This window comes from Misgurnus anguillicaudatus, chromosome 24 (genome assembly GCF_027580225.2).
Source record: "Misgurnus anguillicaudatus chromosome 24, ASM2758022v2, whole genome shotgun sequence".
Lineage (NCBI taxonomy): Eukaryota > Metazoa > Chordata > Actinopteri > Cypriniformes > Cobitidae > Misgurnus > Misgurnus anguillicaudatus.
Genome location: NC_073360.2, coordinates 31233422 through 31257242, shown reverse-complemented (window position 1 = coordinate 31257242; position 23821 = coordinate 31233422). Strand labels below are relative to the sequence as shown.

The window sequence follows — 23821 nt, the reverse complement described above, 5'->3', positions numbered from 1 at the left end:
CTATGGGTGCACCTGATGCCAGTCCCTGGCATTTTCTATCTTGGTGTTAATGACAAATGTAGTTGGCTGGCATTACAATGATTGCATGATGCCATATGGCTTATGATCTGTTTGCCAAATAAAGTTTAATGTCATTGCTTAATATGTGAAATATGCTTAAGATGTAAACATCAAATAAAAAATGAAAAAAAAATTCAAAATCATATAAAGGGGGAGATAAAACATGAAGGTTAATACTGTACCAACAAAGGCTGTAAACTCACATTTTGACTTTTCTAAAAGGAATGAAAGGAATTATAATGACATTATTATGCCACAATTAAACACATTGTTCCATCTCTCTCGACCAATTAATTCAAACCTCTGTTTTAAAGGGCATCGACCACATGAAGCCTCATCAGCTGTCCAATGTGGCTCATGACTCATGAAAATACAGCATTTCTGAATGCCTTTGGGTGTAAAACGAACCAATGACCGATGCGCTGGCGAGCTAGGTATAGCATGTCCTTCTGCTGTTGGCATCAGCTAGTAAGAGAAGCAGAACTTTCTGTACATTGGTTACAGGTGACTAAAAAAAGCATGCAGGAAGATCAACGAGGGGCTTAGTGTTTGCTCAATAGGGCATCGCGTTTCATAACAGGCGCCTATAAGGGGTTACAAACAAGACGGAGGCTTCGTGCGTTTATATTGCAGTGTCTGGTATGCCAGTTGGTTTATAATCATTGTAAGCCGTGATGACTAACATGCAGAAGAACAGAGGAGCTCATCCTTTAGATGGATTTTCTAGCAATCTCTAGGAAGTATTTTGATCAGGCTCTAAAAATGGCCAAACGGTAGCTGACATACATATATATTTAAATGACGAATAAACAAGACAAGAAAAATGTTACATCAACTGCTGAAATGCAGTTCGAAAACTTTATTTTGTATGGACCTGTCTGGTCCGCCAGTTTTATCATACATCATCTTTAATGCATTGGAAAATTATAAAGTGTTATCTTAATAATAGCAACAACAACAACATGATAAACATACCAGCTAAAACTGTAAAACAAATGGGTCAGGAATTAAGCAGTAGTGCAGAAAAAAGCTCTTGGTCTTCAGCATGATGCATGATTTGTGTCCGTATTATCTCACCCAACCAACAAATGATTTCATCAGTTCACTAAATACCACAACTCCAGACAGATCCAGTTAATCTTGAATGTGACGACAGTGGTAAAATTAGGCAAGTAAAAAATTAATAAAAGAGGTATGGTGAAGCAACGCTGTTTCCTCAGGCTGTGCCCAGCGGAATAGTGAAGGAAAGATAATCTCCGACCTCTCCCCACCGAGCTCTGAAATGTTGGAATATGGTGATCCACGTCGTCAGCACCGCCACCCACAGTAAAAGCCCCAGCGCTGACTTCTTTACATCTTTTGGAAGAGGAAGTAGAAGCATACATTACATTTAACACAAATACTGTGCAACACATGTCACAGACCGTAATATCACATTAGTCACATGACATTTTCTGCTTCGGTGACATTGTATCAACTTAAAGATCTAATACAAGCTTGTAAATCTCATAACTATGAATACATGGAGAGTTTTGGATTGTGACTGGCAAAAAACACACTATATATATATACCCATATATTATGTCAAACACCTGTTTATGTACCTACTATGTATAACTGTTCAGCACCAATAAATTAATTTGCCCAAAAAGTCTTCATGAACCATTATGTATGTAAAGTGTTATAACTGCCTTATTAAAGGCAGTTATAACTGCCTATTATGTTAAAATAGACATTTCACAAGACTTTAAAGATATAAAATAAATCTTTGGTGTCCCCAGAGAACATATGTGAAGCTTTAGCTCAAAATATCACATAGATAATTTAATATAGCAAGTTAAAATTGTCACTTTGTATGTGTGAGCAAAAATGTGTTGTTTTGGGGTGTGTCCTGTTAAATGCAAATGAGCTGATCAATGCACTAAAGGGCAGTGGCATGGTTGGATAGTGTAGATTAAGGGGCGGAATTATCCTCTTTTGACATCACAAGGGAAGCCAGATTTCAATTACGTATTTTTTCACATGCTTGCAGAGAATGGTTTACCAAAACTAAGTTTTCACATTTTCTAAGTTGATAGAAGCACTGGAAACACAATTATAGCACTCAAACGTGGAAAAAGTCAGATTATGTGTCCTTTAAGTGCTATAATTAGGTCCCCAGTGCTTCTAGCAAACCCAGAAAATGCGGGGGGAAAAAACAGTAACTTTGTTTAGGTAAACCATTTTCTGCAAGCACGTGAAAAATAAGCAATTCAGATTTCACTCCCTATGTGACATAGAAAGGGGAACTTATTATAATAATACCGCCCCTTAATCTGAACTGTCCAACCACGGCACTGCCCTTTAGTGCAGAAAGAGAGAAAAAAATAATTGACAGCACAATTGAGTTTCAATTTCAACAAACCATCATTATGGCGATCAGTGTTTTGCATTTCATCAGCTCATGTGCATTTAACTCCTTCCCCGCCATTGTTGAGTTTTTTTCATCAATTAAGAGAAAACATTTGCATAAAAAAGTGTTCCTGGTGAGGTTTTATGTAAAACCGCGATTATCCACTAGATGGATTTATAAAACCCAATAAGAAAAAAAGAAGCAATTTTTTTACTCATTTTAAACTTGAAACTTTTTTGTATGTTTTGATAATCGTTCTGAATCTGATTTCTAACAAAAATCATTTTTTGAAGAAAAATACCCATATTAAAGAGTTTATAAGCAGAGAAAAAAATATATAGGATGAACACATGATTACAAACATTGCATGCCACATCGATGTTATATCCTGGAAATAAATATGTTATACATAATACATAATATTTCCTGCAGAAATAGTAGAAGTATGCATGCTATTCAGAACTGAGCCACATTTGGCTTAAGTAACATAACACCTTTAATGACACTAAGACATGGCATATGAGGTTTCTCACAAGCTTTTCAAATATGTGTCACACATGATGTGCGCCCTCCTATATACTTACAGGATTTAATGTTTGGTTGTTCCGTGTAGGCAGGTTTAACAAAAGCCTCTTTGAAAAACCACACCACATTAACAAGCCAGAGAAAAGGAAGGAATGCAAAACCACCTGTGGGAATATCAGACACAATATTGTTCAAACCAACGTACATGAAATTCACATTTCAGTGCATTACATTTAAATGTATGCATTCGGCATACATTTAAATGTATGCATTCGGCGCATGCTTTTATATAAAGGGACTGAAATTAGGATACAGTGCATTCAAGGTATACGTTTTCATCAGTATGTGTTTTCCCTGGAAATCAAACCTATGACCTCAAAGGTATGATCACAACATACCTAAATAGTATCTTCTGCAAAGGCTTAGTTTCTCCTCATTGGGCATTCGTTCAAGATTCATATTGGATGTGGTCTATGTTGTTGTGTAGTATTCCTGTAAAGGAAGGTAAGTTTATTAATAATAAATATCACCACTGATATCATACTGAACAAATCGATATGTTGTAACATTGCTGCCATCTGGCGACACGAGACAGTGCTGCCAAAATATCGCCATTTACATGATCGAATTATTGTACGACTTATTGTACAATTAAAGCCTCTGTATTCGGTCAAATCTAGGAATCGTGAATTAAACCGAGACCCTGTTTGGAAAATGGCTAAATGGTCAGAGCAATACAACCGTCAACCCTAATCTGCCATAACATCACTATACGACTGCGAAAAAGCAGTAATCGACCATATACATTACACAGCTTTACCAAACCTTAAACGAAACAATTATTCTTGTAAAAACAGGTGGCTACCTTATATGCCGAGCTCAGATCAGAAAACGAAAGGTTTAACACAACAAAGGCGACGGCGAAACAACTTTTATGGTTCCGGTTCCTGATGAAAACTATGATGTGACGTCACTCCGTTGCTCTGCATGATGGGTAATGTATTTTAAAGGATCGGTCGGACGAGCAATAGGATGTTATACCTTGAGCACTAAAATAGTACAGTAATGTATAACATTAATAATTTAAGACATTAATGAAGAGGAATTAAAAATGAACGATTTTTACACGTTATATAACGTAATTTTTTACATGGGTGGAAAATGTGCACAAATGTAAAAATACTGTCGCAACACAAAGCATACTGCCCTAAAATAAGCTTTAATTTTTTTTCATAATGCGAAAATGAAATTAATAATAAATCCATGACCGATATATTTTTTTCAAAAGAGTAAATGCATACAATGAATGCTATATGCAAAATAGAGGCTTTATATTTGTATATTTTGCATTTATGTATTGGGCATCTACGTTACATAACAGAAACACTAACAGACATATTTTTTAAGATAGTAAATCTTGGACATTTTTTTATAATAAAACTATATAATATATATTTTATAACAACGAAACAGGTGTAATATTGGGCAGTACATTTTATAGTATTTATGGTATTTTTAAATACTATATATTTATATATTAATTTTTAAAAAGGGCTACAAGAAATTTAACATACAAAAATCAGCAAAATACGGAATTATTTAGAACAATGACTTTAATAAAATTAAGAAAAAGGATACATTGATTTAAAAATACAATATAAAAATACTTTATTATTAATACAATTAATAATAATAATAATAATAAAACGGAATAATAAACTTAAATAAAATAAAACTTGCATTTATAAAGAAATGTTCAACCGTAAGAATTGTACATTAACTCACACGTCATTCCCGTACTACATCACCCACAATGCACCGCACGTCGTTTCCCCTCCCTATGTGGCGCTTTCCCTCTTCTCTCGCCCTGAGTTTCTATCTATCGGTGTTGTTGTTGAAGCTATGATGGCGGCAGCGGGATGCGGATCAGCAACCGCGGCTGCCGTTGTGGGGGCGGGCGGCGTTGGTGCAGCGCGTGGTCGCTTCCCCGGTCGGCCGTGGTCGTCGCGGAGCCGTTTGCGCTCGGAGAAGCGATGGCAGCTCGGCCGCTCCGGGACAGATCAAGACGAGATCTCCTCCAGCGGAGGCCCGAGGCCCACCTGCCTGGTGTTTGCGCTGAACGAGGACCAGTCCCACTTGCGCCTGCTCGGGATCGAGGCGAGCTACAAGAGCCTGGGGGAGGCTGGATACAGCTCGAGCGGGAGCGAGGAGGTGCGTGCTTCGCGCTGGCGTCGTTTCACGGTGCAGTTCAAATGGCCTTGTTTTGCGTGGCCGTGTTGCATAGGAAGCAACGGGAATGCAAGTTTGAGTGCAGCTGCGTTACACAAAATGGACATGCGAGCATACCGTATTAAAGGGGGAACTTGAGGGTCTTTAAAGTGGCGCACAAGTGGAGCTCACGCTGTTAAGATCCTTTCATTCCCATTTACATGCAATGTTTCATTGAATGCAACATTATAACACGGGGGGGAGGGGATTAATTACTGTAGCGTTGTTGCTTACGATAGAAACAGGGTCATGGGTGCAATTAGAATTTTAAAGTCATACGACTGTAGGTGGTGCGTATACGTCATTATTTAGGTCACTAGTTGTAGGTTTAGTTTTGAATATGGATATTTGCTTCATTTCTAAACATGCATGCTGGTTGCTGGATTTGATTCTCGTGTCAGGTTGCTTATGAGAGCATGCAGTGTGAATGGATCACCTGTGATGTTAGTTGGTTAAGAACATCACATGATTACTTAAGGTGCATGTTACTAGATTTGAGTTTGCATGCTTTGTTTTACCTGTTTCTAAGTGAGTATGCTGGTTAACTTGTTAGCTGGTCAATGTACTGGTTTTGTGCATGGTTGCATGCTTTGTTTCATGTGTATGCATGTATGTGAACTTGTTGATTGCTGCTAAGTTTACAGTACTGGTTTTGAGGTAGCATGTTTAGTTGTATCGTCACCTCTCAGTGCATATGCTTGTGAACCTGTTGTTAGCTGGACGGTGTTGTGGTTTTGCGATTGCATGCTTTGTGTATCTTTATTCCCACTATATGTAAGCAATACTGCTTTATAGATTGCTTTCTTTTGTTTTACCTTTTTGATGATCCTATTGTAGCTGTTCAGTATACGTGTTATGAAATTGCATGTTGTGCATGCAGGTAAACTTCTTGTTAGGTGGTTTGTGTACTTGTTTTTAGGTTGCATGCTTTAATTTGTTCCCTGGATGTATGCTTTTGAACTTATTGTAAGGGTCATCACAATGATGCATAAGATGAAAACTCTATGTGCTTTCAAAAAGAGGAAACGTAATAAAAATTGGCAAAGCTAAAAAATTAGACTCTGATTACGCTTGATGAAACGAATTGTTGATCAAAAGGCGTGGGAACAGTTTTTTTTTTTGCATTTATGTTGCTACACTTGTTCTCCCAGGCATCACATATCAGTGTTGTGAAGAAGATGTGCTATGGTAACTTGTATGTGTTGCTTTCTGTGTGCAGTAGCGTGCAACCAATGGAAAAAATTAATGCTTTAAAGATCAAGGTCAAGGCATTGTGGACTTTGAAAGCTTGAAGACAAGTTCTAACATTTTTCGTCTTATGAAATTAAACTCTTTTTCTCTTTGTCAGCACGCTGCAGTACCATTTTTGGGACTTGTTTTGTGTAGTGTGGGATGTTAGTTAGGGCAGATTGGCTGAAAATGTTAATATATCCTTGTCATAAATGTTAAGCAATATGTTATATCTCAATTCAAAATATATTTTATTTGTAATACCCTAATAGTTCACAAGACACTTACATTAAGTCACTTATCCAGTGATGCCCTTTATGTTGAGAAGCATTTTAGTTATATTTTTATATTTTAAACTTCTCCTGTGTAGTTCAGTGGTAGTGCATTGCATTAGCAGCTCAAAAGGTCGTGGTCAGCGTGATATGAACCGGTATAAAATGTATACCTGTAATGCACTGTAGGTCGCTTTGGTTAAAAGCGTCTGCCAAATGTGTAAACGTAAAATGTAATGTTTTGAATGGTTGAGTATTTTAGATGTGCAATAACACAACACATTTTTCTCTCTCATTTGTAAACGTCCATTGAAAAACGTTCGATCATCTACATTGTAGAAAATTAAGAAAAAAGAAAGCAACATGTATTTTTTGTAAAAACGTATAGGCTGTTGCTAAAAAAAATAGCATATAAGTTTTATGTAATTCGGCAAACTTTTTGTTCATCTAAAAATAAAATTTAACAAATAAAAAATGTAATTATTAAATGTTTAAGCTTGCTTTTTATTTTCAGGGAGCTGAATTCAAAGGCTTTAAAGTTGAAGATGAAGACGTCAGTGTCCCAGTTTGCCCTGTACGAAATCCTTGTAGACGTAAGTGTAACTTTATATGCATATAAATAAAGTTTCTCCTAAAGTTTTATTTCATTGTGTTTAGTTGCGACTAATTATTTGCAGAATAAAAGTTTTTGTTTACATAATATATGTGTGTGTACTGTGTATAATAATTATGTATATAGAAATACACACAAATGTATAATTTTAAGAAAAAATATATTTATATACTTTATTTATATATAATATAAATTATATATAAATATAAACATGTATATACACATGCAAATGTTTCTTATACATGTGTTTATGTGTATTTATACATAATTATTATACACAGTACAGCCACTTATATTATGTAAACAAAAACTTTTATTCTGCAAGTGATTAGTCACGACTAATCGTGAAGCAGCATTAATTGTGTTTGCTTGATCCCACATTACTACACTGTTATTAGGAAATATCTTAATAACTTAATCAAAGAACCAATCATTTACTCTAAAATATGAAACGGTGTTGCTGTGAATGTATTTATAAAATGTATATGATCGTTTTACTAATTGGGTCAAAGCAGACTGTTGAATAATCACTGTGAGACGGTTTCTGAAACAGGGCTTATCCTAGTCCCATTGCATTATAAACTGCCCTTATTTAAAAAACATCTTGCACTGACGTATCTTAAAAAATATCAGTGCCATTGTTTTGTCTCAATATGCACATCAGTAATGTTTGTTTGTAAAAACTACTTAAATGTCCTAATATAACTAAGTCCGGGATTAATCTAAACCTTGTCCTGCGAGTTGAAAAATAATTCAAGTTTAAATGCAACTTATTCATTTTTGTGTTGCAGGTAATCGTGCAAAGTCGTCGAAGAGGATACGTCAAAGGAAAGCTCCTGCAATTGCTGCATTGGATAACACAGGTTCACAAGATCCTCAAAAGGATTCAGGTTCTGCACAGCAACTACACAGTCAGCAGCCTCTAAAGAACCCTGTAGTAGATGATGGTGGTGGTGATGGTGGTGGGGGTGCTGAAGGATCACAAAAATCCTCTAAATCCAGGAGGAAAAGGGGGTCAATAAAACAGGAGCCTCAATCAGCTCCAAGGATCACCATCAAGTTGGTGACTAAAAAGACCATGGTCCCCTCATCGCAACGTAAATCTGGTAAAAAACGGAAGGGAATAAAATTCAAATCTGAAATTATAGAGGATCAATGTACCCAAATCTCAAGCGCTCATGTGAAATTAAAAACTAGCATACCAGCCAGTGACTGCAATAATGGTGAGGCAAAAGAGGAGATTTGTGCCAGAAGGCGAGGAAGATCTGCAGACAAGAAATTGGAATCTGCTCCTCAATCGGATCCTGAGAAAGCGAACAATGAGCAAAAACTGAAGTTGAGGAAATCGACACGAAAGACTCAAAACTCGCTGCCCGGTGAAAGCACAGAGCCAAAAACAGATGAAAAGCCAGAGCAAGAGGGTGCTGAAGTGAATAAGCTTGTGATTAGGAGACAGCGCAAAAGGTCCTCAAACTTTGCACAGGAGTCTGAAAACCAGAGTTTGGCAGAGTCGTTGTTGGAAGTCTCGACTATTGAAGAATCCAGGTCGCCATCAAAAAAGAAAAAGGAGAAAAGGAAGAAAAAGAAGAAGAAGAAAAGCAAGGACTCAGAAAGGACTCGGGAATCTGATGATTCCCATGAAAAGTTCTTCTTCAACAGTGATTTTGTCGGAATTCCAAGTTTAAAGTTGACCAGAATACGCAACCCTAAAACCAGATCTCGCAAAAAGCGCTGCAGAGTTGTTTGGACTCTTACGCTGGTCAAAACCAAAAACAAAGATACCCAAGAAAACGCAAGTAAAACAGAAGAAAGCCACATCAAAGAGGCAGGACCTTCTTCTGATCCTGTTGAGGAAGATGTTTCTACAGAAGCAGAATCCACGTCCCAGACTTCCAACACATTGGAGGCTGACACATCACAAGAGCAGCAAACCTTGGAAATACCTGCCGACACTGAAATTTCTGAAAATGCAGAGAGCCCAATGCCCATTGAGGAGGTTGAAGAGACCTCAAAGGAGGAAAATGAGGAGGTCCTGGAAAGATCAGAAGCTGCTACAGAAGCACATCCAGAAGAGGCCACTCAGACAGATCCTGAAGATCTGACAAGGAAAGAAATCGTTCCTCCACTTCAAATAAAGGTTGTCTGCTCCCCAGGCAAAAACAACAGTTTAAAGCAGTCCTTCTTGATTCAGCAAGTCACAACTTCTCCTGAAATAAAGGAACTCTCTGCAAAAGCTGAAGACCATCAGATATCGGAGAAGACGGAGAATGTGTTAAAAATTACTCCGGTGCACAGAAGAAGGAATCGGTTACGTCAAAACACTGCCCGGAAGAAGCGTGGAAAACATAAACACTGGACAACATACAGGCGTAAATGTAAAACAAATCCACCGAAAGAGAACCTCGCTTCTGAAATTGAGGCTCAGGTGGATGAGTCTCCAGTATCGCCATCAACAGTGCCAGCACCTTCCGAATCGAAACCAAATATGCAGTTGGGTGAAGCTGAGCATAAAAGTGAAAAAGGGTCCATTTCACCTAATACAGAACCCCATCCACCTGAAGCATCTGAACCACAGGTCATTGAACAAACTGTTGAATCTTCACCAACCAGTCCTGCACTTGTGACCGAGCCCCAACAGGAGATAAAAGTGGAGGAGAAACCATCAACTGAGATTGAAGAGGTTTTAGATGTAGAGGCTTTAGAGAGAGTTAAGCCACAGGTTCCTCGTCCCGTAAGGAGGCGAATTAAACACGTCAGACGTAAACGTAGGGCTTTGATTGGACGGAAGTTAAAAAATCCAAGACTGAGACCGAAGGAGTTAGTTGAGGTTGAAGTTAGTGTAGATTGTCCTCCAGTGATGCCCTTAGAAGTAGAGGAGCCGAAACCACTCAATCTGTTTTCAACAAAATGCAAGAGGAAACGAATTTCAAGTCGTCGGTGTATAGGAAGTAAAAGAAAAAGAGTCAAGCTCCTGTCGAAGCCATTGGAAAACACCAGTGAAGATCAGATGTCTAAGCAGGGAGACACGGATTCAGTGAGCGAGAAACCAGATCAAGACGTTCAGACCAGCAAAACCAAGTTCATGAAAAACATAAGACATTTCATAATGCCAGTTGTGAGCGCCCGGTCCTCTCGGGTTATCAAAACGCCAAAGAGGTTCATGGATGATGCTGGTATGTCTGACCTGCCCCGCAAGAACTCTGGGAAGAAGCTGGGTCTGCAACCGAGAACAAAGAGACAAGATTCTAGTGACAAGGGTGAACCTGAATCCCTTCAGTCTCAGGATGAAGATGATGATGATGATGATGATGATGTGAGTGAAACTCTGACCGATTTTGATTTGTCTTCCACCCTGGAATCAAAACCCAAATCAGCCGATGACAATGAGGATTTTGGTGTAGAAACACCTTCTGGGAAAAGGCGCTCGCTGCTCCGAGATCCGGGTTTTAAATGGGGAGTGCTGGAACCTGCCAGTGAGGATGTGTATACTTTTGATGAAGACCTTGACAAAGAGCTGGAGACCTTGTTATCTGCCAAAGATTTTTCAGTGGATGCATTACTCGCCCCTGTCCAAAAGAAGAAAAGGTCCACGAAATTCAAAGCGCAGTCATCGAAATTGAAGTTATACAAAAAGCTGAAACTCAAACAGAGTCTCGCAAAGCGCCAAAAGACCCCAGCAGGTGAAATTAAAAAAGTTGTTTCGCTCCCTGCCAAGGCAAAGAAGACAGAATTGGAAAAAGGTGCCAGTTTAATCCAGTCTCTCAGAGACATGAAGAGGGAAAAAGCCAAACTTAAGATTGAGGATCTCAACACCCCTGGGGTTGTTCGCAAAGTCTCCATCTGTGTCCGAGCTCTTAGTTCCAAGTTGCTAGCGCAACACCAAACAAAAGACATCGAGGAGGATGAACTGACAGATGAATTCTCCATTCATACAGACATCTCGCTTCCCAACAAATGTAAAGGTAAGTTAAGATCATATTTATAAAAACGCTTATTTATGCATTAAGGTTCAATGCCATTTTGTTACATCCATTTACCTATTTGCTTTGCACAGTTTATTAAATTATTAAAATTAGTTGCTGTTTCATGTTGACATTAAAGGTTAAAAAAATGAAGAAATAGTTGACCCAAATGTAAATATTCTTTCATAATTTATTTACCTTCATGCCATCCCAGATCAGGGGCTTGACATTATCTTTTTTGCTCACCAGCCACAGACTAATGGCGCTTTTCCATTGCATAGTACCCCACTGTTTGGTTTAGTTTGGGTCGGGTCAGCTCACTTTTGGGAGCTTTTCCATTGGGTGCAGTACGTAGTACCCGATACTTTTTTTCGTACCACCTCGGTTGGGGTTCCAAGCGACCTGAGCTGATACCAAACGTGACGCGAAAACACTGTAGATCACTGATTGGTCTGAGAGAATCGTCACGTCATCGCTATAATGTAAAAGATTAGCTTTACCTCAATGCTAGCTTGCGCTGTCTCGAGCAAACATGTTGTCATCTGCTCTGCTATAAGTTCCCAAACTCCCATTTAGCGATGAAAAACGTCCACATGTTGAGAATCAGTGACACCATAAAAGTTTTTTTCAGACATGCAGTTTGTGGCGGAACATTTGCGACGAGCACGTCAGCATTATATATGCTTAAATGCAACCTAAAGGCTCCGCGGAGCGCCGTCGGCTGACGCCGCGGGTATTTGTACAGAAACTGTCATGTGAGACAGAGGTATAGTGATAAACGCGATGTGCAAACATCTGTTTGTGGTGGTAAATTTTTAATTTTGTGGTGGACTGAGAAATAAATAACTGTATTGGAATATACAACGACGCTCTCACTTGTATGATGTCACAGCAGGCAGCGCAAATATAACGACACGCCTATAATCCCTCCCACTGCGAAATGATACTAAACTCGATGGAAAAGCTAACCACGCCAAAGTAAGGTGAGCTGACACGACCCAGACTGGACTAAACCGTGGGGTGCTATGCAATGGAAAAGCGCCATTATACGCCACAGCTGAAATCTACCCACATTTGGTGTGTTGTCAGGTGTTTATGTTGACCCCCTGTCCCAGATGTATGACTTCCTTTCTGAAAGTTGTAATGAATCATTTTAATAATTTTATTTATAATATAATTTTTAATAATAGGGTAGATATATGTATCGGTCTATAATCAGTATCAGCAGATAAAATATAAATTTTCCCACTATTGTTTAAAAACAGCTGATAATAAGGGCAGATTATATCCTGGCAATTAGGATGGACAGAAATGCATCACTGATGTGCCGTGTATAGACCAGTGGTTCTTAAACTGGGGGCCGCGAGATGGTGCCAGGGGGGCCCCAGTTTTATGACATTTTATAAAATACAGGGCTCCAGACTAACTTTTTTCACTAGGAGCACAGTGGCCCCCAACTAAAAATTTTAGGGTGCAACCAGAAAATTTAGGGGCACACACCGTAAATCAACATCCTTACCAAATATTCACATTTCTACTAATTTCCACTTTATTACTAATAAATACGTTAATAATAGATGCAGAAAGTACAATGTGCTGTTTTCAAATTCAGTGTCACATCACAAAAAAAAGTCACATTTAATGGTCGCACATGTGCGACTGGGTGTAAAATTCAGTGGCACACTCTCAAATTTTGGTGGCAGTCTGGAGCCCTGAAATACATGAATTTATTATGAATTCTGTGTAATTAAACCAAAAAAAAAATAAGGCTACTAACCAACAGCACTACTTTGAATAATTTTATATGTTTTGTTTAATTAAAATGTTACATTTTAGAACAAATTTATCATACATTTTCTTTGGGGGGGCCGCGAAGAAATGCACTGTACACTGGGGGGGGGCGCACGCTGAAAAGGTTTGAGAACCACTGGTATAGACGGTTTCAGCAGTAACAACATAAACAAGCGGCTTTCGTGGTCTTCACGTAACTTCTGGTAAAATCCGCGAAAAATAAATAACAACAAAAGTCCTTTTAAAGTAGTTTATTTATATAACAAACAAAATAAACAACACGTAGATTACCTAAAAAATCAAAACATTTGTTATTTTTGATGAGGTATTTGTTTAATAGTTCAGTTTCAGCAACTAGTCAGACCATTAAACAAACAGAAAATGGAAGCAAAGTTTGGACCAGACGCTTATCACGTAACGCCCGATGTAACCCGATGTAACGGTTTATACATTACCCTTTATATTTCACAAATTGACATTGCAAATTGAAAATATGGCCAATGGAAATAGCTCAATTTAGCAAAAACTCCCAAATCTCGCAAAAACGTTTTTACGCTCACAGGAGGTGTTTTTTTTTAGGCAATTCGGAAAAGCTGGATTTCACTGAACTGCAATGGAAACAGTTTATTCACATTTGTTAAAGGAAAACACCACAATTTTTCAATAGTTTATTATGTTCTTACCTCAGCTTAGATGAATTAATAAATACCTATCTTTTTTTTCAATGTGTGCACTTTTAATCTTTATACAGCGCTTCTTGAATGTGTTAGCATTTACCCTAGCCCCATTCATTTCTATGGCTCCAAACAAAAGTTTTGTGCCACCATACTTACTCGTGTAATTACTCATGTAACAGTCTTTAAATAAGGAAACATGGAAGTGTTTGGTGGCTTCTAAATTCATCCCTGTTTGGAGCCATAGGAATGAATGGAGGTAGGCTAAATGCTAACACAGTCATGACGCGCTGTACAAAGATTAAGTGCACACATTGAAAAAAGATAGGTGTGAATTAATTCGTCTAAGTTGAGGTAAGAACATGTTTTCCTTTAAGGTCACCTGATGCAAATCACAAAATCTTTAGTTTAAACCTCTCGAAAATACCTTAATATGTGTCTGCTTCCAAGTATAAGAGGCTTTCCTTGCCAGTAATGTTTGGGTAATGCATCTCTTTTGATTTAAAATAATGTACTTTTCCTCCAAGAAACACCTATATATTGCCGCTTCTTATTATAAGGGGCTTTCCTTGGCAGTAATGTTTGAATAATATTCTCCTTGAATAATTTTTCCTTCGGTTAATAATAATGTCTAGTGCGGTGGATGTGTTGTTATTAAACCTACCAACATCAGTCGATGTGATGCTTCGAATGACTTATCACGAGAGGATAATAGTTTCTCGGGATTTAGTAGCTAACGCTAAAGTTTTGTGCAAATTTGTAATGGAAATGCTGCTTGTGACAACAATTGCAGTTTCTATGCTCTGCACTTTTATGATTTCACGACATAATTTAAAACAAGGAGAAAAAGCAAAACTGTTGGTATCCAAGTAATCAGATTTCAGTATCGGCACAGATATTTTGTATCTGTGCATCATTAATTAAAGTACGTTCATGTTGGTTTCTTATATGGGACTCCACATGGTGAAATATTTTGAGTTTATTTAGCAATCGATTCGTTGCATATTAACATGGCAGATCAGTGCAGTAAGATAACTATACTTTTAACTTTACGTCAAATCTCATTGGTTCTTGCATGTCTCATGGCGAAACATGCATATGACAGTTAGTTACAAGACATGTGAGAACTAACTGAATGCGGTGATCTGTATGGCATAAGGACGAGTAAATTAAGAACTAATTTTATTTTTCAGGGAAACTGTTCCTTTAACTGTTTAGATGCAAAATTAGACATTAGTCTAATGCTTTTACCATTTTTTCTGATCTTAGACTTTGATAAACTGCATCTTGCAGAATCTGAAGGTCTGACTTCTGAGGAAGCTGCGGAAAACGCGCTTGACATTGAAGAGAAAGTCGCCTCTCATCGTCCTCGCCTTACAGGAGCTAACAAGCGCATGTTCAACCTCCTTAAGAAAGCCAAGGTCCAACTCATCAAAATAGACCAGCAAAAACAGTTAAAATCGTCTGGGGTAAGTGCATTACACTAAAAATGTGTTATTAATATGTCCATTACTGTTCAAACAAACGCATTTTCAGTTGCTCTCAATAGGCGATGCATGTGCTGTATGTGCCAAAACCATATTTAGTAAAACCCAGTACGTGCTCGGACAGCAGCTTATTAGCCAGTTTGCTCGCAGACTGTGATTTTTAAGTCGGATTTAATTGAAGCGCTATTAATAAGTTTGTTTTTAATCTTTTATCGTGCCTTGTTTTGGCTAGCTCTTGCCAGAAGGTAGGATCACAGCAACAAAGAGGCAGAGACGAAAACCAAAGGAACGGCGTGAAAATGCCTGTCCCGACAAGACTGATGCCTCTTCAGAGCAGGTGAGGTTATGTCCTTTTTTGTTTACTTAATAAATGTCTTATCGGTTCCTTGGAAGTGCATGCACTTTAAATCTTATTTACTGACATCAGTTGTCACAGTCATTTTTGTGAGTTATTCATTCAGTGCATGTAATTTTCCCAAAGGAGCCTGCCAGAGGAGGACCACGCATTAAACACGTCTGCAGGGCTGCAGCTGTGGTTTTGGGGCAACCTCGTGCCATAGTCCCGGATGACATCCCCCGACTGAGCGCGCTACCCCTGCACGAGAGATCAGACATATCCCCTACACCTGCAGAGAAAGGTATCATCGGATACTTGCACTGCTAAAAATATGAGTAAACTAGTGAAGAACAGATCATTCGAATCCTTTGGGCATTATGTTTACTCTAAATTATTTCATTACAACATTTACTTCATAAATTTATCTTTTCCCTTCAAAAAAAATTCAAGTATTCATACTGAGATGGAGTCTTGCTAAAGTTACTTCTGTATCCGTACCAAGTAAAAAGTTTTTGTGTAGTTGCCGTTAATAGTCACTCTTACTACATTTAAACAGTGAAACTATTTCAAAAGTATTGAATAGTTCAAATCTTGTGAAATGTGATATCTTGAAGGAAAACACCACCGTTTTTAAATATTTTTCTATGTTCTTACCTCAACTTAGATGTATTAATGCAAACCTATGTTTTTTAAATGTGTGCACTTAATCTTTGTGCAGCGCGTTGTGAATGTGTTAGTATTTAGCCTAGCCCCATTCATTCCTTAGGATCCAAAAAGGGGTTTTAGAAGCCACCAAACACTTCTATGTTTCCCTATTTAAAGACTGTTACATGAAATATGGTGCCACAAAATAAAACGTGACGATTTTTTAAGCGGATAAAACTATATTGTATGGCGGAAGAGCACTTAGTTTGCAGCACTTTGACCTCGTCGGCGCGCAGTAACATCATCACTCCTGACTACTCACTCAAACGTTCGTCAATATTTCTGCGTTCGAGGTCTGTTTAAAAAAATCACCACGTTTTGTACTTACTCGTGTAACTACTCATGTAACAGTCTTTAAATAGGGAAAACATGGAAGTGTTTGTTGGCTTCTAAATTCATCCCTGTTTGGATCCTTAGGAATGAATGGGGCTAGGCTAAATGCTAACACATTCACGATGCCCTGAACAAAAACATGTACACATTGAAAAAAGTTGGGTGTGTATTAATTTGTCTAAGTTGAGGTAAGAACATAGTAAAATATTGATAAACTGTGGTATTTTCCTTTAAGGTTTAAACCTCCCAGAAATACCTTAATATGTGTCTGCTCCCAAGTATAAGAGGCTTTCCTATCCAGTTATGTTTGGGTAATGCATCTCTTTTGATTAAAATAATGTACTTTTCCTCCAAGAAACACCTATATGTTGGTGCTTCTTATTATAAGGGGCTTTCCTTGGTAGTAATGTTTGAAGTTGAGGGAGGAACGGAGTAAAATAATGAAAACGGTGGTGTTTTCCTTTTTAAAAATATGATGTTTTGTAAATAATATTGTAATCAACCGTCATCTAACTTTTAACTAAAGCTAGTTCCCTATCAGTGCAGTTAGTGTTACTTTGGTTTTTTTTACACTTGGTATTAAGATGTGTTTTCATCGATCGGATCACAAGTGGACGAGAGAGACACGTTACGTTTACACCTGCTATTTAAATCCGTCTGTTTTGTCCACTTTCGACCGCTTCTGTCCTGAATACTGTAAGGGGGTGGTCTGTGAGACGATAGGCGAGTCTCTCTGCTGTCATTCAAACGTGAGCGGGAGTAATTATGAGTTTATATGGACGCTAATTAATATTATGTCGGAGTCCGCTGCTTGTTTGGCAAGTAAACATGCTGCACAGTGTTTTGTACGTGTGTATGTAAGAGCTTTCTCTGAATTTTCAGCGCAATTGATGAAATAGGATCGCACAACTTTCACACGCTTTAAAAATGAAACTACAGAGATCAGTCGTTCTAGTTTTATCAATGAAAGGCTAAAAATAGAGCTATTCACCGTGTGTTCACGCCAGAAGTCTGAAAAGACGTAAACCTTGTGTTTAGTATCTCAGATTAGATAAATGGGCGGAGAGAAGGCGGAAGCGTGTGGCTGTTCGAACACATTCAACCAATCGTGCGTTTACACTACAAAAGCAATCCAATCGAAATGGGTTTCGACTACCTCTGAATGTGGTTGAAAGTGGACGAGCTCAAAACTTTTTGAACACTGTTTACACCTGGTATTAACGTCGTCCACTTGTGATCCGATCGATGAAAACGCATGTTAATGCCAAGTGTAAACAGCCTCTTTAAAGCACATTTATGAAATTTTTTAACAACAAGAGGTCTCCACTACTTGTTTAAAAAATGTACGGTTTGATGATGATCAACCTCTCTGTGAGTAGACATGGGCCGGTTACCGGTTTCAAGGTATACCAAGGTTTTAAACAGAACATTTTAGTGGTTTTGAAACCTTGACTGTGATACCGTCTCCAAGGTATAAGCTGTGTTTATACAAAATTCATTAAATCATTAAGTTATGTGATTGATTTGATGTTAACATTTAATATACATTACGAAAATATTATATATTTTTGAAAGCATATACTTTTATCATACCGCCATATTCTTATACCGGCCCATGCCTATTTGTGAGTAGAGATGTACGAGACTAGTCGACTACACGGTACAGCTGCAACTAGTCGACACCTAAAACACCAGTCGACTAAATGAAAAAAAATACAAATCGAATTACTGTCATTTTAATTGTGATTAAAAACATAATTTTAAAGTAACACATTAAAGTGAAATATTTGAATATATAATAAATTATATTTTTTAATTTTTAAGTTTATCTAAGTGAAAACGAAATAATTAACCTTAGATTGCGAATGCGTTTTTAAAATTTTTTTTTTTGTGGCAAAGTCGCGCAGGGCTCAAAAATTACAGCTGAAAAGATGAGCAAGGTGTGAAATATTTGGACTAAGATGAAAAGTTTTTATGTAAGCTATGTAGGCCCTTACAATCCGTTTTCCTAAATTCTGTTTTTTTTTTCAAATTTAAGAAATAATGATTCACATATCAACCGATCTCAGTAGTCAGCCGCAAATATATATCCATTGTGCAGGGAGCAAAATCAAAGTAGTGCCCTACTAACATGCTCACCATTTCTCTCTGAAACCACATTTTGATTTATTCTATAGCGCCCAACAAGGACTAAACAACCCAGGCTACAGCCAATTGTTTTTATTAATGGAAAAATGTGTATATTTACATGTAGGGGTGAAGTCGGGTCCCCGTATTTCTGTTATTTTATTTAATTGTTAATGAAACCACGGAAAATTACTAGCATTTGTAGAAATTACAATGGGTTAAAAATATTTAAATCATTATTTGCCGAATTCTGTAAGATTCTGCGTTTTCTATTTTATTCCGATTGCGTCCTCATTTTGTACATCACAAATATCAAACAAGCAATTTCATGCCAGACAAGCATACCCTATAAGCTAATATTTACACCATAATCAGCAAAGTACTTTCAGTAGCTGTTAGCCGAGGAGATAATATAGCAACCTGAATGAAGGAAAAGCCCATTGCGTCATTGAGAGAACTGTGACATGGTGTTGCATTTATTATTAACATTTTATATTTTATTTTTATCATCTTAGTGGTAACGTGTTCCTTGCTGTTGTCAGTTATGTGGAGAGTGAATGACGAAAATTACTAATATCAGGGCGAAAAGTTATCACATTCCTGTTCGTTAGAACCTTTATTTAACTGCAATAATGATGGGATGGCTGTTAATGTATAAATGAATGCATCATATTTATACACAACGCACCTTATACATGCAGGTTTTTGGCATCTCCGGGACATTTTATATTTTAGACTAGTCAGTTACCAAATTTGTTTAAACAGCTGCTAAATTAGTCACAGCACACATCCCTAATTGTGAGTATTACAAGAAATGACAGCTGCTCTTATTATGGAAATCTCATGGTCATGTTTTCACACGTACTCGGGGGATTATAAATAACATTTGCAAATTTGAAGCCTTTATTGAAGCATTACCGCATATCGTGCATCACTTTATTCATCAAGTAATTACAATATAATGCAGCCCTAGTTGCAACATGCTATTGTCAAACTCTCCTGAACTTAAATGAGTCAACTCTCCTGTACGTTTCACGTTAAGAGCGCAATTTTCTGCCTTAAAGGTTTCGTTCGATGTAGCAAGAATGTTTCAGATCAGTCACGTCTCACGAAGGTTTTGAAACAGCTAATGTGTTGATGCTATCTAGATCTATTTTAATCATACATTGATGATTTGTTGTGCTGTTTTCTGTCACTGTGGCAGGTGTTGAGTCTCACTCTGATCCAGAAAGCCCTGCATTACAAGAACACAGGACACCAAAGTTTCGCAAAAGTAGAGCTCATCTGCTCGCGAGCCGAAACCGAAGGTGTGGGGAGTGTAAAGGTTGCCACCACGAAGAGGACTGTGGCAGGTGCATAAATTGCCTGGACAAACCCAAATTTGGCGGCCCAAACACGAAGCGGCAGTGTTGCGTGTACGTATTTTATTATTATTTACCCGCAATATTATTAATTTGCCAGTAAGTCAGAGTGAGTGCAATGTTATTGCTTAATTTAAGTCTTTATAAGGTAAATATTTGTTTTAAAGATATAAGCGATGCGATGCGGTTGAGGCGCGAAAAGCCCGGAGACAGAGTGGGAAGGCCCCAAAAGGTAAGAAAGCATTAAGGGTGATGATAAGAACGGATATGAAATGTAAAAAAGTGTGATTATTATGAGCACCTTCGTTCGCAGGGAACATGAAGAAGCGTCGTCCATCCATCAGCGCGGGTCTCTCGAGTAACGAAGATGGCGAGGGCGCAGATGGAAACGGGCGGACGTTTCCTAATACTTTGGGCGACAGCCCATCTGTACGCAAACAGCCACGTCGACACGTCAAACCACGTTCCTACTTTGACCTCCTGGATTACGACTCCGACTTCGACTGGATTGGTGCTTCGAACTCCACCTCCCCCGGCCGCAGGAAAACTCTTGGCTTTCGCAACGCAGGTCAGACCTCACTATAAGACCTTATTTACATTATTTGATGATGCATTATTAAAGGGGACATACCATGAAAATTTTACTTTTTCTATTTTTAAGTGCTATAATTGGGTCCCCAGTGCTTAAATCAACCTAGAAAATGTGAAAAGATCAACCCAGTAACTTAGTTTTGGAAAACCATTCTCCACAAGCATGTGAAAAAATAGCTCATTGAAATTTGGCTCCCCTTGTGATGTCAGAAGGGGATAATACAGCCCCTTAATCTGCACTATCCAACCACGCCACTGCCATTTAGTGCAGAAATCAGCTCATTTGCATGTTAAAGGACACACCCAAAATGGCGCATTTTTGCTCACACCTACAAAGTGGCAATTTTAACATGTTATAATAAATTATCTATATGATATTTTGAGCTAAAACTTCACATATGTAATCTGGAGACACCAAAGATTTATTTGACATCTTAAAAAAAGTCTTGTGAAATGTCCCCTTTAATAAAAACAGAAATAAGATTTTAATGGGGGTCATAACTTTGTCAATTTATTTAATGCACCGCAGATTTTGTGTCATTTGATGACTTCATCGGTGACGCTTTTGACGAAGGAGTGCGACATCGCAGGCCTGGTTTCTCCAAGGTTCCACCCATCAGAAGGAAAACCGAGAAGGTATTCAGATTGTACAAGCCTCGGGTGATATCAAAACTGTATTTATTTAGCCAACATCTCATTAAAAACTTGCTTTGTGCCTGCGTTTGTAGAGTCCTCAGGAACAGACTCCACCCAGCGTTCTCGCTGCACTCGCCAACGGTTTTGCTGAGAGAGAGACGGAGCCCGAGGAACCCACGCACAAGATCTGTGTGGATTTTAAGGTTAATCTTATATTCCTATTTAACATATTTTTAGATATCTTTGGATTCAGTTTGTCTTGTTTGGGTTGTTTTCAAGTTCTAGAGATGATTGTTTGAGTAAACGGGTATTGCATTTTGTAATAAGAAACGTTTCTTGCTTTAATTTTTTAATTCTGTCAATGGGCATAATTTTATTTATTGGCACAGTAACAATTGATGGGATAGTTCCCCCCAAAATGAAAATTCTGTCATCATTTTCTCACTCTCATGTTTTTGCAAAACCTTTGTTCTGATGAACACAAAGCAGGAATGTTTGTAACCAAACCGATCATGAGCCTCATTCACTTCCATAGTAGGAAAAAAGAATACTATGGAAGTGAATGGTGCGCTTTAACAGTTTGTTTAAAACATTCCTCAAAATATCTACCTCTGTGTACATCAGAACAAAGAAATTTATACAGGTTTGTAACAACATGAGTAAATGATGACAAAAATTTTCATTTTTGGGTGAACTATCCCTTTAATGTTATCACATTAGTAACATCCTAGGCCAGCACTAGTTTTGTTGTTTTAGCAAAGTTTAAATTATCATCCATGTGTATTTCTCACTCTCTATATTAAGAAATATACAAGAAAAGGAAAATATTTACACTAGAGATCGACCGATTTATCTGTTTTCCGATATTTTCCCCGATATTTGAGCATTTTCCGATGATCGGATATCGGTTTTGTAATATCGGATTGACCGATAAACAAGAGAATTGAGAATTGCGAGCTGGACGCATCTGAGGAGAGGAGCTCACAGCAGCAGCAGCCTGCACAGCAAATATGACGGCGGAGTGACGCGACTTTATTAAAAGGACTTTGAGTATACTTACTTTGCATATGAGGCATGTATAACACAGCTTATTTGTGAATTAATGTATGTTATGTTAAATAAGTTGATATTAAAAGCAATGTATGCAGCTTGTCCAAGAATAGAGACGAACTCACAGAGTCACACTGGCTGATCCATAAAATCCGGTCCCAATAACGACGTAGCTTTGCATGAATAAAACAGCCATGAATTAATGCTTTGTGGAATTAAAAACGCTAAATTCGTTTTTCTGTTATAAAGCTTATCATTACCATCGTAAAATCACGTTATTGCTGATCACTTACCAGGGTTGAAGGCTAAAGCACATCTACCACTTTTAACAAGATTTACCCTAAGTTATATTAACATTTACCAGATAAACATTATTTTGCTAAAATATCTAAATAAATGTCTGTGGATATTAATTAATTATTTTTTGCCTCCGCGAGCTGTCAACAGTTTGATACAGTTTATGCGTGAGTAAATGCATATAAACAGCGCTGTCTACACCCATTTCATAAGCTAAAACAACTAAATATTAATTATTCTGACATCGAATAACATTACCAGTTAAGAAATTCAGTGATATATAAGCCGTTTTGTTTGTTACTTTCCTGAATGTATTATTCCAGTCAGTGATATTATTTGTAAAATCTCTTTGGTTGGATTGCTGAAGGCTACAGGTTGCTGGTCAAAACAACGATATTATATCCCAAAAAAGGCACTTAATCCACATGTTTTACTCTATAAACTATGTATAACAAGCAACCAACTCCGCTATACTTTTCTCTCTCTCCCGCTCCGTTCCCTGGCAACGGCAGCGCGAACTTTGGATCAGTCCATTTCTGACAAAATGAGAGGGGTGTTTGGAATAGTCCATGTATTGGGAATATAGTTTCTACATTATATTCATTATATTCATTAAATTAATATTATTCTTCACTCTTTCAGACCACTCTATTTATGACTTTGTGTGCAAAGAGGGAGTGATTGTGATGATGATTATTATTATTATTATTATAAGGGTTTGTTCAGTTCAGTAATTATTATGTCAAAAACAGAAGTATAACAATAAATAAAAATCGGTTCAGCATATCGGTTATCGGGCACATAAGCATCCAAATATTTGTTATCGGCATCTGTTTGAAAAAATGAGTATCGGTCGATCTCTAATTTACACATAATGTTAGTGCGACACCCCAACTACCGCCCACAACCTCACCCCCACCACTAAGGACATCTTAAACTATTTTGAGGAGTCAAGGTCATTAGATTACAGGTCATTCAAGTTTATAGTCCCTGTGAAGTCAATCTTGAAAATAAATGTTAAAAATGTATTTCTGAAACATGCCACAAAGACTGTAAACTATGTAGTACTGAATTGCAGAGTTAGATTGTTAAACAGTTTTTACAATGTCT

The 23821-nt window shown here is 37.7% G+C and overlaps 2 protein-coding genes across 3 annotated transcripts in view; one reads left to right on the top strand and one right to left on the bottom strand.

The window, feature by feature from the left end:
* Nucleotides 1–886: 886 nt before the first annotated feature.
* Nucleotides 887–4901, bottom strand: psenen (presenilin enhancer, gamma-secretase subunit). Of its 2 annotated transcripts, none has more exons than XM_055197125.2 (4): nt 4763–4901; nt 3376–3469; nt 3037–3141; nt 887–1416 (listed from the first exon to the last, which is right to left on the bottom strand). In XM_055197125.2, exons 2-4 carry the CDS (start codon nt 3434–3436, stop codon nt 1277–1279), a joined length of 306 nt encoding a protein of 101 aa, XP_055053100.1. In that variant the 5' UTR covers nt 3437–3469; nt 4763–4901; the 3' UTR covers nt 887–1276. The 2 variants fall into 2 exon arrangements, with proteins under 2 accessions (XP_055053100.1, XP_055053099.1); XM_055197124.2 differs by lacking the exon at nt 4763–4901 and adding an exon at nt 3843–3979.
* The window catches only part of kmt2bb (lysine (K)-specific methyltransferase 2Bb), a 53885-nt gene continuing 34943 nt past the window's right edge, over nt 4880–23821 (top strand). Inside the window, exons 1-11 of the mRNA XM_055197123.2 lie at nt 4880–5188; nt 7262–7340; nt 8152–11322; nt 15057–15256; nt 15507–15611; nt 15756–15912; nt 19981–20191; nt 20305–20369; nt 20451–20705; nt 21258–21364; nt 21457–21567. Of these exons, the coding sequence (XP_055053098.2) occupies nt 4880–5188; nt 7262–7340; nt 8152–11322; nt 15057–15256; nt 15507–15611; nt 15756–15912; nt 19981–20191; nt 20305–20369; nt 20451–20705; nt 21258–21364; nt 21457–21567 (4770 nt within the window). The remainder of the gene's footprint in view (nt 5189–7261; nt 7341–8151; nt 11323–15056; nt 15257–15506; nt 15612–15755; nt 15913–19980; nt 20192–20304; nt 20370–20450; nt 20706–21257; nt 21365–21456; nt 21568–23821) is intronic.

Excerpts from the sequence above, each read along its gene's own strand:
- psenen (XM_055197125.2), bottom strand. The coding sequence starts at position 3,436 with ATGAATCTTGAACGAATGCCCAATGAGGAGAAACTAAGCCTTTGCAGA. Across the intron at positions 3,142-3,375 it reads TTGCAGAAGATACTATTTAG|GTGGTTTTGCATTCCTTCCT; the intron begins GTATGTTGTGAT and ends ATATTCCCACAG. Across the intron at positions 1,417-3,036 it reads ACAACCAAACATTAAATCCT|ATGTAAAGAAGTCAGCGCTG; the intron begins GTAAGTATATAG and ends CTCTTCCAAAAG.